Here is a 14261-nt window from a genome sequence, read left to right on the forward strand (position 1 = left end):
TCAGCCTCCCAAAGTGCTGGGATTACAGGAGTGAGCCACTGTGTGTTTTGCTTTTTCAATTAATCAAGCTCATGGCAGAAACTATTAAAAAACAAACAGTACCTGAAAAATTTCCCACCATCTCACTACCCAGAGAGAATCAGCATTTCTATTTGGTAGATATCATCGTCAGTTGTCGTCATTTTTGTTTTTGCTCTGTCTCCCAGGCTGGAGTGCAGTGGCACCATCTCGGCTCATTGCATCCTCAACCTCCTAGGCTGAAGTGATCTTCCCACCTCAGCCTCCCAAGTTGCTGGGACTATTTAATGCTGCTATTAGCATAGATATTAGTAGGATACTATGCCCTGCTAATTTTTAATTTTTTTTGTAGAGACAGAATCTTACTCTGCTGCCTAGGCTCATCTCAAACTCCTAGGCTCAAGCAATCCTCCTGCCTGGTCTCCCAGAGTTCTGGATTACAGGCATGAGCCACCACCGCATCTAGCCTCTTCTCTGTCTTTAACTTTGCCTCCTCCCCCAAATCGCAATTCCTTCAGCAGTTGCTGGGAAGGGATTACTTTTTGCACAATTCTGTCTGGAGCCCTTGGTAGGCAGGAGCTTGTGGACAAAAACTTCAGCCCTTGCGGGCCTGGCATTCCTCATACTATTTAGTCACCTGCTTTTTTCATTTTGTATCCTGAACATTTTTCTGTATTTTTTTTCCACCTCCCAGGTTCAAGTGATTCTCCTACCTCAGGCTTCTGAGTAGCTGAGATTACAGGCACCCACCACCACACCCAGCTAATGTTTGTATTTTTAGTAAAGATGGGGTTTCACGATGTTGGGCAGGCTGGTCTCAAACCCCTGACCTCAGGTGATCTGCCCACTTCAGCCTCCCAAAGTGCTGGAATTACAGGTGTGAGCCACCATGCCCGGCCCATTTCTAACTTTGTTGCTGGTATAGATGACCCTGGGATGAACACCTTCTGTGTCAGTCCTGGTGCCCGCCTCTGATGACTTTCTTCTGCTCAGTTCCTAGAAGGGGAGTGTTGGATCAAGGCTTTTATGAACACTTCTGATGCGTTCTTTCTCTCAAAGCTTTACTGAGATATAATTTACATACCATAAAATTCACTTGTGTAGGCCAGGTATGGTGGCTTATGCCTGTAATCCCAGCACTTTGGGAGGCTGAGGCGGGCAGATCATGAGGTCAAGAGATCCAGACTCCTGGCCAACATGGTGAAACTCCATCTCTATTAAAATACAAAAATTAGCTGGGCATCGTAGCACACATGTAGTCCCAGCTACTTGGGAAGCTGAGGAAAATTGCTTAAACCCGGGAGGCAGAGGCTGTGGTGAGCCAAGATCATGCCACTGTACTCCAGCCTGGCGACAGAGCAAGACTGTCTCAAAAATAAAATTTGCTTGTGTAAAGAATACAATTTATTGGTTTTTAGTATATTTACAGAGTTGTGCAACCCTCACCATAATTTTATAACATTTTCATCATTGAAAAAGGAAATTTTATACCCGTGAACAGTCACGCCCCATACCTCCCTCCCCAGCCCCTGGCAACCACTCCTCTCCTTCTGTCTCCAGGGACTTGCCTATTCTGGACATTTCACATACATGGAATTGTAGACTACGAAGCCTTTTGTGTCTGGCTTCCTTCACTTAGCATCATGTTTTCGAGGTTCCCCGAGGTTACGGCATGTGTTTTGTTCCTTTTTATGGCTGAATAATACTCCATTGTGTGGATTTACTCGGTTTTGCTTATTTAGTCGTCACTTGATGGACATCAGGTTATCTTCACTTTCTGGCTGTTATGAAATAATGCTGCTCTGATCATTTCTGGACAATCTGTTGTATGGATCTGTGTTTTCGTTTCTGTTTCATTTCTCCTGGGATACATCTAGGGCTATTTTTTTTCTCTACACTGCACTGATAGTGTACTGGGGCACATAACAATTCTATGTTTAATTACAATAACATTGGGCTGGGCACGGTGGCTCAGGCCTGTAATCCCAGCACTTTGGGAGGCTAAGGCAGATGGATCACTTGATGTCAGAAGTTTGAGACCAGCCTGGCCAACATGGTGAAACCCTGTCTTCACTAAAAATACAAAAATTAACTGGGAGTGGTAGTGGCTGCCTGTAATCCCAGCTATTCAGGAGACCAAGGCAGGAGAATTGCTTGAACCCAGGAGGCGGAGGCTGCAGCAAGCCAAGATCATGCCACTGCACTCTAGCCTGGGCAACACAGTGAGACTCTGACTCAAAATAAGTAAATATACTGCCAACCTGTCTTCCAAAGCAACTGCACCTTTTTATATTCCCGGCAGCATTTCATGAGGACTCCAGTTTCTCTACATCCTTATCAGTACTTACTATCTGTCTTGATTACAGCCATCCTAAAGGGTGTGAGGTATCTCAGTGTGGTTTGTTTTTTTTTAAACAGGGTCTTGCTCTGTCACACAGGCTGGAGTGCAGTGGCACTCTCTCAGCTCACTGCAGCCTTGAACTCCTGGGCTCAAGTGATCCTCCCACCTCAGCCTCTTGAGTAGCTAGGATTACAGGTACATACCACCACACTCGGCTAATTTTTGTTTTTTTCCTACACTATGCTGATGTGGTTTTGTTTTTGTTTTTTGAAGAGCTGGGGTTTCACCATATTGCCCAGGCTGGTCTCAAACACCTGCGCTCAAGCAAGCCTCGTGCCTCAGCCTCCCAATGTGCTGGGATTACAGGTGTGAGGTACCAGCTTTAGCCTCAGTGTGGTTTTGATTTGCATGTCCCCGATGGAAAATGGTGTTGAGCATCTTTTCATCTACCTAATAGCCATTTCTTACTCTTTTGATACATTATTTTTGAGTAGGCTTCCAGAAAGGTTATAGCCATGTATCTTCTTGTCACCAGTGATGCCAGCACTGGGTATTATTTTAAAAACCTTTGCTACCTTCTGGATGAAAAGTGGTTATCTTATCCTTTCTAAGTGTGACTGACCATTTCTTTGTTAAAAACTGAGACATATTCATATACCATAAAATTCACTTGTTTAAAGTGTAGAATGCACTGGCTCTTAGTCTACTTCAACTGTTGTGCAATGATCACTATCTAATCCAGAACATTTCCATCACCCTAGAAAAAATCTCAGAGCAGTCAGTCCCAAAACTCCCTGAGTTTTCTGTCCCTGTGGAGTTGGACTGTTTCTCCTCTGTTCTGTGGTCACACACATTCCTTGTGATTTATCAGGTTATTTCCTCAGCATGTTTGTCTCCTGCACTGCCTGCTTTTTTCTTGATTTGTGAGCACTCTCATGGCATAGATATTAGCTCTGTCCCACGTTGCAAATATTTCCCTGGTTTCCGATTTGACTTTTAAGTTTTGCTCCTGCATTTCTTGACCTATGGAGGTTTGCAAGTTCCAGGCAGTAAAATCCTGTGATCTTTTCCTTTATGGTTTTGTTCTTTGCTTTTTCTCCTTAGAAAGGCCTTTCCCCACCGAGAATCAGATAAATACTTAGGTTTTATTCTAGTTCTGTCTTGGTTTCCTTTTTGAGTTATTGAATCCAGCTGGCTTTTGTTCTGCATGGCTGATATGATTTCCTGTTGTTTTGTGATGTCAGTGAGCAGCTCTGTGTCAAGGCCTGTGACATAATAAATGCTCAGTAAACAAGCTAAAATGATATTCATGAAAATCCGTGCTGGGTGGAGCTCGGAAGGACGCGGGATTCCAGTGCTGTGCTCTGGCTGGAGGAGAACCTGGCCTGGCTGTGCTCGCTGGTTGGGAGCCCCCCTGCCCCAGAAGCCCTTGCTCTCACCTCTTCTTCTGAATCATCATTCTTCGAAGGCAGGCAGTAGCTACCGTCGTCTGGGGCTTTGGGGATCTTGATGGTGATGAGTCCCCTCTCCTCTAGTGCACTCCCCCCACCCGAGATGGGCGACAGAGATTTTTTGTTGTTTCTTAACCACATCTTTTTCCACCCACACCCGGTGCAGAACAGATGCTTGGCTGGGGCTTCCCCAAGCTGGTCCTGGCTCTGTGGCAGGGGGTTGGGCTGTCGGCGCCCCATTCAAGCCTGGGGACCTGGCCCTGCTGGTGTGTGATACTTAGACCCCGCCCTGGGGCCCCATGATACCCTCCGTGACTGTCACAGACTTGGGGCCTGGCTGCTGTCCTCACTGGTGTTTGTTTTTGAGAGGGAGTCTTGAGAAGTTGCCCAGGCTGGAGTGCAGTGGTGCAATCTCAGCTCACTGCAACCTTCACCTCCCTGGTTCAAGTAATTCTCCTGCCTCAACCTCCAGAGTAGCTGGGATGATGGGTGTGTGCCACCATGCTTGGCTAATTTTACTATTTTTAGTAGAGACAGGGTGTCACCATTGGCCAGGTTGGTCTCAAACTCCTGACCTCAAGTGATCCACCCATCTTGGCCTCCCAAAGTGCTGGGATTACAAACATCAGCACCCCCCAACCAGTGCAGGGAAACCGGGCTCGCCCCCTCCCTGCCAAGGGAGCTGCTTGCTCTTCTGTTTGGAGGCCAGCACAGCCTAGCACTTATGATTTGGGGCATCCATGGGCTTGTGGTGGCCAGGAACAGGAGGTGTCACCTGAGAAGGGTGTGGCCAAGGGTAGGGGTGCTGGGCTCAGCCAGGCTGGCCACAGGCAGGAAGGATTCCTGCGGAGAAAGCTAGGAGCAGGATGTAGTCATGTGAGTTGTGGACTGATGACAGCTGGCATGCAGCAGGGGAGGTCCACTGGGACCGGGCCTGGAGTGGGGTCTGGTGGCCTGCCGGGTATGGAGCCAAGTGCTGCCTGGAGATGCCATCCTGTCCTTCGAAGTGGCTCAAGCCTGCTGGGGACAGTGTGGGCAAGTGGAAGCTGCTGTGTGTCCTGTGCCATGTGTTGGCCTGTTGGCTGTCAATGCAGTGCAGCTCCCAGGGCCTGACAGTTGTTTGTCCTTATTTGGTACTCGAGAGCCCAGTGTTTTGGCCAGAATGGTGCCCTGCATGGAGGGCACGGCAGGGCATGGCTTGAGTGAAGGTGTGGAGGGAGAAGGCCCTGGGGATGTGGCTCCCCTCCCTCCATCCTGCCCCCTGCAAGGCCCCATCCCTGGACATCCCTCCCAGGTGGGCTTGGACTTCCTGTCCATGTGTCGGGGGTGAGAGCACCAGGGGAAGGTGCCCATGGGGTGAGGTGGGGAATGTGGGGAAATTCAGGCATCATCTCTTATAAGCCACTGCCTTGCACATAGCCCCCTCCCATGGCAGGCCCGAGAACAGAAGTGTCCCACCATCCTCACAGTGGGTTGCAGGGGCCATGTGTACCCCGTTCCTCTACCCTTGACCACCTTGTGGAGTTGACACCCACATCTGAGGAGGGGACCATGTGGCTGCCCGGGACTCTGGACTGGTCTAGGAGTAGGTGTGGTGGGGGCTCTTTGCCTGCATGAAGGTCTCCCTCTGGGTGTCTGTCACTGCGGGGAGGCCACTCTAGCATCTGAAAGGGGCTCTGTCCTGGCCATCATGATTCTGTGTTGGGGGGTTGGTCACTGTCTCTTTGAGAGGGGTCTTTGTGTCTGTGTCCCTCTGATTCTTTGACATGCAGGAGGACCCTGATGGGAACTGAGGGGGAATTCACTCTGAGTGGGGTTTTAGACAGGCCCCCAAGCATTTCTGGCTAATCACTCCTCCCCCTCCCCCCATGCCCCCATCCCCATTCCACATGCAGATGGGAAAGGCAGGCCAGTGTGTGTCCTGTTGCTCACGTTGCACTCACTCAGTATGAGCTGGGATGGCATCTGCCTGGAGGGGGAATCTGACTCTGAACAGGGCTGCTGTATTTGGGGGCATCTCATTCACCGTGTCTGTCTCTGCCTCCACCATCTGACTGGGAGAATTCCTCTCGGGGTTGGGGTGGGCACCAAGCCTTGTCCCAATGGGGGCCCAGCCCTGAGTCAGGCCCAGAGGAGGTGCTTGGAGGATTTGCTGGGTGGACAGATGGATGAACATTTGATTGGCCCTGAAGTCCTCAAATGTCTGGAAGCAGGGGGAGGTTTGTGTTTCTGGTACTGGGGGGCTCTTGCCAGAAAAGGGGAAAAGCTGACTTGACCCATCTGGCTTTTCTGGAAGCTTCTCCCTTCTCTTTCCTGCTCCCCTGCGGCAACAGGGCACCTGAGGCAGCAGGGTACCAACCAAGGCGGGATCTGGCCTATAATGAATGGGCCAGGTGTTCTGGGCAGCAGGCAGACTCACTCGTAGACATCTCAGGGAGTGGGTTCCATTATCATCCCCATTTTACAGGTGAGGAAACTGAAGTATAGTGGGCCAAAGTTGATTTGCTCAGGGGCTGGGATTTGAAGGGCCTGAGAAGGAGGGGCTGGGCTTGGGGTCCTGGTCGGGGCAGAGCAGAGAAGCACGCTATTGCCTATAGTTTCCACACTGATTTGGTCACTGGAATTGGCTCATTGCCTTCAGTTTTCCCCCCCAAGGAACTGGGGCAAAGGGGACTGAGATCACCCACCACACCCCATACCTCCCTCTGCCTCCCAGGCACTTCAGAGCTTGGGGTCCCAGGTACACACCCAAATGCTCATCCATCTGTCCGCCTGGCAAACCCTCCAAGTACCTCTTCTGGGCTTGTGCCAGGGCTGGGTCCCCGCTGGGAGCAAGGCTTGGTGCCCACCCCAACCCCTGAGAGGAAGTCTCCCAGTCAGATGGTAGAGGCTGCTGCATCATGGGGAAACCATGGCCAGTCTGATAAGTTCAGTGCTGAGACGCACAGGAATTATACTAACCATGACTTAGTGGCCATAGAAGGCTCCCTGGAGAAGGGGGGAGGTTTTCTTTGCTGGGACGTGCAGTTTGGGTCAGGCAAGGCATCACAAAAGCAAGGGCCTGGTGGCGGGAGGTGGTGTGGGCGGGAAGGCAGGTGGAGGGAGACCCTATATTGCAGGTGCTGGGGCTAGGCAGATGAGGGTTGGAGCCCCAGCTCTACTTGGCTCTTTCCCATGGCTGGGGCATGGGGTGATTTTGGCTTTCTGTCTGTAGCATGGGGGCTCCTGATGGTGCCCTTACAAAGAGGTCAGCAGGCTGCCACACCTGAGCCTGCCTTTCAGCCTGCCCTCTTAAGTGGCCAGCTGGAGGGGCCCTGGGAGGCCTACCCTGGCCCTGATTGCACTGACTTGCAGCTTCCCTGTCACTCATGGTCTCCACTGGGGTGGGACATGGCAGTAGGGGCCATCATCCCCTGTGCCCCCCATTACCCAGCACAAAGGATGCTTGGCCAACAAAAGGCCCATGATGAATGTTGAGTACCTACCACCTAGCAGGCATTGGCTTGCTGCCAAGGACACCACGTGAGCAAAGCGACGGCGTCAAGGAATGGGTGAGACCAGCTCATAGAACAGCAGGCAGGGAAGGAAGTAAAGGGGCTTCTGCGACTGTGGTTTTAGATACTGTGGTCAGGCAGGGCCTCCCTGAGGAGATGACAATTTGAGAAGCAGTGATATTTGTGAAGCTATGTGGGGAGCTGCCTCTGAGGGCATAGCAGATGCGCAGGCTCCGAGTGTGCCTGGTATACTGAAGAAGAGTGGAGACCAGTATGGCTGGATCAGAGTAAGGTAGGGGGAGCCACGAAGCTGAGGAGGTAATGGGGTTCTCTCAGATAGGGACCACAGGGGAGTTTTTTCTTTTTTTAAACAGTCTTGCTCTGTCGCCCAGGCTGCAGTGCAGCGATCTCGGCTCACTGCAACCTCTGCCTCCTGAGTTCAAACCATTCTCCTGCCTCAGCCTCCTGAGTAGCTGGGACTACAGGCACCCACCACCACGCCTGGCTAATTTTTCTTTTCTTTTTTTTTTTTTTGAGACAGAGTTTTGCTCTTGTTACCCAGGCTGGAGTGCAATGGCGCCATCTCGGCTCACCGCAACCTCCACCTCCTGGGTTCAGACAATTCTCCTGCCTCAGCCTCCTGAGTAGCTGGGATTACAGGCACGCGCCACCATGCCCAGCTAATTTTTTGTATTTTTAGTAGAGACGGGGTTTCACCATGTTGACCAGGATGATCTCGATCGCTTGACCTCGTGATCCACCCGCCTCGGCCTCCCAAAGTGCTGGGATTACAGGTGTGAGCCACTGCGCCTGACTTAATTTTTGTATTTTTAGTAGAGATGGGGTTTCACTGTTAGCCAGGCTGGTCTCAAACTCCTGACCTTGTGATCCTCCCCGCTCAGTCTCCTGAAGTGCTGGGATTACAGTCCTGAGCCACTGTGCCTGGCTGTGGAGTTTCTTGAGATAGGATTTTGCTCTGTTGCCTAGGCTCGAGTGCAGGGACACCACCATAGCTCACGGCAGCCTTGGCCTCCCTGCCTCAGCCTCCATAGCTGCAGGGAGTTTTCAGCTGAGGAGGAGAGTAGGCTGGAGCAGCATAGTGGGGGTGGGAATAGTTAATTCTGGAATACTTGGGTGTAGTCTGATGGGATAGCAATTTTTTGATGCTGCCCAGCTCCCAGGTGGTCCAAATGTCATACTGTTTTCTGGCCTGACTCCTCTTCCCTCACTGGGGGCTCTTTGTGAACACCCCTCTTTTCCCCAGCAGTTGTCTGGGATTGGAATCCAGGCTGCTCAGCTCCCAGCACCCAGTACCCACCACTTTCTGCCTTTGAGCGATGAGCTGTGCATCCCCTTCTGCAAATCTTCTGTGGCTCACTGGCACCTGGGGGAAGGTGGGGGTCAGAGGCCTCCCTGCCCAGCCCTCTCAACCTCAGGTGCCAGTGGGTGTCAGACCCACCAGGGCCCATGTTAAAATGCAGATTCCAGGCTCCCTTCCAGATGTCCTGTGCCAGCAGGTCACAGAAGTTCCCTGTGCTCGTGGTGGCTCACGCCTATAATCCCAGCACTTTGGGAGGCCGAGGCAGGTGGATCACCTGAGGTTGGGAGTTTGAGCCCCGTCCTCGACTAAAAAAATAGAAAAATTAGCTGGGTGTGGTGGCTCATGCCTATAATCTTAGCTATTCAGGAGGCTGAGGGAGGAGAATCGCTTCAACCTGGGAGGCAGAGGTTGCAGTGAGCCTGGGCAACAAGAGTGAAACTCGGTCTCTCAAACAAACCAAAAAAAGAAGGTGCCCTATGCCATGATCACTCCCCCTTGCAGGTCTCTGAGCCTCAGCCTCCTCATCTATGAAGTGGGTAAAGGCACAAGAGGGTCACGTGAGGCTCACACACACTGCTCCTCATACAGATGGCCCAGGGCAGGGTGGTAGGGCTTCTCCCTCATAAATCTCACTGTCTGTGATGCCCAGGATTGTCCTTTGTTCTGGAACCATGACCTTCCTACTTGGTTTCATTGTGTCCTTTCCTTGATGACGTGATGTTTCTGTGACTTCCTCTTGGAAAACTTTTGAAATGTTTATTTCAAAAGCTGGCCTGTGTATTTCACAATCTGGAAACCACTGGCGGGCTGCCCAGGCTCCAGTGCCCGGCACACAGCAGATGCTCACTAAAGGGCAGTGTGGGGTCTGTGAGCATCATTTCCAGCCACAGCCAAGCCCCTGTTGTCTTCTAGCCTGGGGCTGTGCCTTCTGCTCTCCGGATGTTGGCTCTTGCTATTCCCGTAACCTCCAATGCCTTTTCCTGCACCGTCTCCACTTTGGAGAATATTCAGCAAACTGCCCCTTAGTCTGTGCCTGGCTAAGACTCAAAGATGGAAAAGGAAGAGGGAGGCCTTCTTGAGCCTCTGGTGCATGGGAGCAGGGGAGTGACAACTCCAGGAGGACTGCCTAGGGAGGGGCCTTCTTGCTCCCAAGCCAAAACTCCTAAGGCCCTGTGCTCCTCCCTGCCCTATCATTCCCCTACAATCCTTCCATACCAGGAGCTCCTTTGCACACATGATGCCCATATTCTCAGGGGTATCCCACCTTAGAAAATGCAGACTCTTGCTTGAGCCCAGGAGGTCAAGGCTGCAGTGAGCCAGTATGTGACACTACACTCTAGCCTGGTTAACAGAGAGGGACCCTGCCTAAAAAATAATCCAAACACATACACACACACACACACTCCTCTCTCTCTCTCTCTCTGAGGTTGAGGCAGAAAGATCACGTGAGCCAGGAGTTTTGAGACCAGCCTGGGCAACATAGTGAGATCCTATCTCGTGTGGTGGCATGTCTGTAATTCCAGCTACCTGACAGGCCAAGGCAGGAAGCTCACTTGAGCCCAGGAATGCCTGGGCCACAGAGCAAGACCCTGTGTCTTTAATTGTTTTTAAAAAAATTGAAGACTGAGGCTAGGAGAGGTGAGTCACTCATTTAATGGAAGACGAGAAGGCAGAGTTGGGACACTCAGGTGCAGGACTAAGTGTCCCAAACCCCAAGGGTGGTGAAGTTCCTGCATGGTGGTTCTATAGCCCTGAAGGGTTTCTGGGCAGGATACTGGGTGGCTTTTAGCAACTAAGCTCAGTCTTGATGCTGCCCACCCCAGAGAATGGCTGAAAGGCACCATGTTTAGGGAGGGTTTGTAAGGTGAGGACCTTCCTCACCTCAACCCTGTATTACCTGGGGTTGGTAAGGCCTGTGAAAGAAGACAAAGTCTGGGTAATGCATGGGTTCACTAGGTTTCTCTGCTGCAGGACTTTTCAGAGCCTTTAACAGACTGCTAAGCAGCATTCTCTGTGCACAAATGACTGTCCTCTCTCAGAGAATCCTTGTTTGCACTGGCTGCCAGGAAGCTCAGAGACAAATCTGTGGCAAGAGTGACTGTTTGTGTTGTAGCAAGCAGCTGTCGCCTTCCCAGCTCTTTCTGAATGTCTCTAACCTGACTAAAATTGTTTTTGGAAGGAGGCAAGGCATCTTTTAACTTTTTTTTTTTTTTTTTAAGACTGGGATTCACTCTGTTTCCCAGGCTGCGGTGCAGCGGTGTGATCTTGGCTCACTGCAACCTCTGTTTACTAGGTTCAAGTGATTCTCCTGCCTCAGCTTCCCAAGCAGGTTGACTTTTTGATACCAGATAGTAAGCCTGGATTAAGTATTTTCTATAATGCTCATTCATTCATTCACTCATTCTGGAAGCATCCACTTCAGGCTCTGGGCTGGGTGAGGGATTCAGCCATCTAGGACAGGATCTGGAATTTGTTCTGTGCCTTTTCTGACCCCCTCCCTCTCCTCCTCCTGTAAGAAGGTCAACAAGACCTGCTTACTGGCCCCCATTACTGAAAGGAAACTGCACCTCCAGTTAGTATCCTGCCCAAGGTCTCAAAGGTAGTTGTGACAGAGCTAGGCCCAGGCCGTTACTTGCCTCCTTGAGAGCACAGGTGTGGCAGAGGCATGGCTGGTGCTGGAGGGTTGACTGAGGCCTGTCCTACTGCTGCTGTAGGCAGATGAATGTGGGCTCAAAGGCCCTGGGGGAGATAAGACCACCAAGGGGCAAGTGTGGCTTGGAGATTCCAGTGGGTGGGCAGTCTCTCCCCAAGGCAGGTCTAGGCCAGGCCCTTACTCCTGGGGTGGGTCAGATGCTGTCCTGCTCTCTGGTGTCCCAGAAGGAGGGGGACAGCCAGCAGGCCTGGTTGTTATGAGCTTCCCCACTTTAGAAAGTTCAAGCTGATTCCCACAGCACTGAAGCCCCTTGGTGGCTTCTGGGAGCCGCTGTGGTAGCCTCACCTGTGCCTCTTCCTGCTCTCTTGCCAGGGGAGGCCCATGCTATCGGCTTTGCTCTCCACGCAGGTGAGATCAGGCCACCAGGCCTCTGGCCTTTGACTGGTGTGTCCAACCCAGCCCCTCTGCTGAGTGCCTGAGGGAACAGGTGGTATAACAGGCCTCACGCAAGGTGGTCATGAGGACCTGGTAGGGTGGGGTGTGGCCCAATACTTTGGAAGACTCTAGAATGGCCATCCTGGCCTTAGTACACATTTGTGCCAAGGCAGGTACCCTGTCCCTCAGCACATGGGAAGTGGCAGCAGGTAGCAAGACAGTTTCCAGGTGACAGCATGAGGGCAAGTGAGGCCTAGAGAGATGGGAAGGGTCTGGTGCCTCCAGCCTGTCCTGTTGCTACCAGGTGGGAGAAAGGGGGGATCCTTAGGTGAGCGGGAGTCAGGGAGGGCTGTGTGCCCCCACAAGGCTGGTGTTTCATCTCCACTTCACAGATGAGGGGACTGTGGCTCAGAGACCTTTGCAGGGGGACATCACAGTATAGGGCCCTCTGAAGGGAGCCTGGGACTGCATTTCTATGTGGGCCCTGCGTGGAACTGGAACCAGGCTGGCTTTCCTGGCTCCCAGCCTTTTGGCTTCCTCATGTTCTTGGCCTTTTTTTCACAACAAACTCAGAAGCAGCCAAGTAGCTGGTTGTGTTGTCTGCACATGCACCAAAGCATGTTTCATTTTGGCTGTGACATTCCTTTGTTGTCCCTGTCTTATAATTAGCATAGGAGGTTGGTTATAGTATGGGGAATTTCACTGAAGGATGGTAAGGGAACATGTGTCAAAATGGGCAATATAGTTCTTTAAGGCTGAGAGAAGCTCAGTGTATACCCAGCAGCTGGGCCACTTGGAGGGGACTGTCATGCTATCAGTACTGTAGTGGGAACCAAGCAGGCTTTCCTCACCGACCTGTTAACAACAGCTGTTCGAGTCAGGCCTTTTCCTTGTGCTAGCTCACCTCAAGAAAAATGAGGTAATCTGACTTACAGATGCCAACTAAGGCATGGAGGGTAAAACCCCTTGTCCAGGGTTGTGTAAGGAGTGGCAGGGTCAGGGCTAAACCTTAAAACCTAGAGGGTAGAGCTGGGCACGGTGGCTCACACCTATAATCCCAGCACTTTGGGAGGGTGAGGTGGGTGGATCACCTGAGGTCAGGAATTCGAGACCAGTCTGGCAAACATGATGAAACCCCATCTCTACTAAAAATACAAAAATTAGTCGGGCATGGTGGTGGGTGCCTGTAATCCCAGCTACTTGGGAGGCTGAGGCAGGAGAATTGCTTCAAACCAGGAGGTGGAAGTTGCAGTGAGCCAAGATTGCACCACTGCACTCCAGTCTGGGTGATAAAGTGAGACTTCATCTCAAAAAAAAAAAAAAAAAAAAAAAAAATCCTAGAAGGTAAAAGAACTGTAACATCTGGGATAAAGTTAGCTGTAGAAATAAACACAAGTCTTACTGTTGGGGTAGTGTCAGAGCTGGCCTGCATGACTTTGAGATTCCTAGCTGCCAGCGCAAAGAAAGCAATGGATTATTCCCACTGGAGCCACAGTGGCCCTAACAAACAGAAGCCATCTGTTTGGATGCTGGGAATGGAGAAGACTTGCTCCCCAGAAATAGATGCTGCAAGATGTGGTAGGTGACATTTCTACTGTCAAACATCAGTAGATACCTGAAATGATTTGGCCACTTTGGTCACCCAACCACAGTATGACCCAAGCTGGGTCCAAGGAGCAGCTGTTGCTGATCTGGCTTGACTTTTGAGGCAGGTGGAATAGTGGGCACATGAGAGGGGGAACTGAAGCCGCCACAGCTGTGACACAGCCCCCAGGTTTGAGCTTGGCTCTCCCATCACCTGTCCCCTCATAGCTTAATGGGCATCTGGTGGTCCTTCCCTGCAGTGGCCAGAGTCCTGTTGTGGGCTGTCCAGGCTGAGGTTTCGGCTGCAGCAGGGGTAGTCCTGCCCCCACGTGCCAGCAAGTTGTAACCTGGCCAGAGCCTCTGGCATAGGACACTCACACCACCAGGAAGCTCAGTGGCGGACCCCAGCTCTGATAGTTGGCAGGCTTGGGTTGAGATTGTAGTTCTAGGCCAGACAAACGTGGGGCTGGGGCGGTTCTCACGGGCTGCTGTGCAGAGTCGGCAAAGAACCTCTGGTTGTGCTCAGCCAGCAGGCAGGTGGCAGCCAGGCTGGCTATGGATGAGGAGGGGAATCCTCTTTTCACCACTGCCTGCCTGCTCAGCATTTCCTCAGCTGCTGTGGGTAGAGCCAGCTTGCAGGGGCCAGAGTCAGAGTGAAACCAGCGGCTCTACTGGTTTATCTCAGCACTCACACTGGGGACTAGGCCTGGAGTGGAACTGAAAGGGAAACCAGGCCTGTTCCCCTCCAGGCTTGGCCTACTTCGTCCCAGTTATCCTTAAGGCCTGCAGCCATTGGGGAGGGTGGGGGCCAGGCAGGGACAACTGGAAAAGTAGCCGAAGGAAGAGGCCACTTGCACCTTACCCATCTTGCAGACAGGAAATGAAGGCTCTGCAGGGCTGGCTGGCTGTGAAAATGGACAACGGTACAGAGGCCCCACTCCCCACACACTGCGCTGTTTCCACT

At 51.7% G+C, this 14261-nt stretch overlaps 1 protein-coding gene across 6 annotated transcripts in view; it reads left to right on the forward strand.

Moving 5' to 3' along the window:
- Window positions 1–14261, forward strand: part of SH2B3 (SH2B adaptor protein 3) — a 46990-nt gene that overhangs the window by 25929 nt on the left and 6800 nt on the right. Inside the window, exon 1 of one of the 6 annotated variants that reach the window (XM_009004635.5) lies at window positions 3518–3827. The exons of the other annotated variants lie outside the window; for them this stretch is intronic. Coding sequence (XP_009002883.2) covers window positions 3639–3827 — 189 coding nt within the window. The 5' untranslated portion in view covers window positions 3518–3638. Of the gene's footprint in view, window positions 1–3517; window positions 3828–14261 lie in introns of those variants that run through there. 6 annotated transcript variants of the gene reach the window in all.

Source organism: Callithrix jacchus, chromosome 9 (assembly GCF_049354715.1).
Source record: "Callithrix jacchus isolate 240 chromosome 9, calJac240_pri, whole genome shotgun sequence".
NCBI classification, from domain to species: Eukaryota; Metazoa; Chordata; class Mammalia; order Primates; family Cebidae; genus Callithrix; species Callithrix jacchus.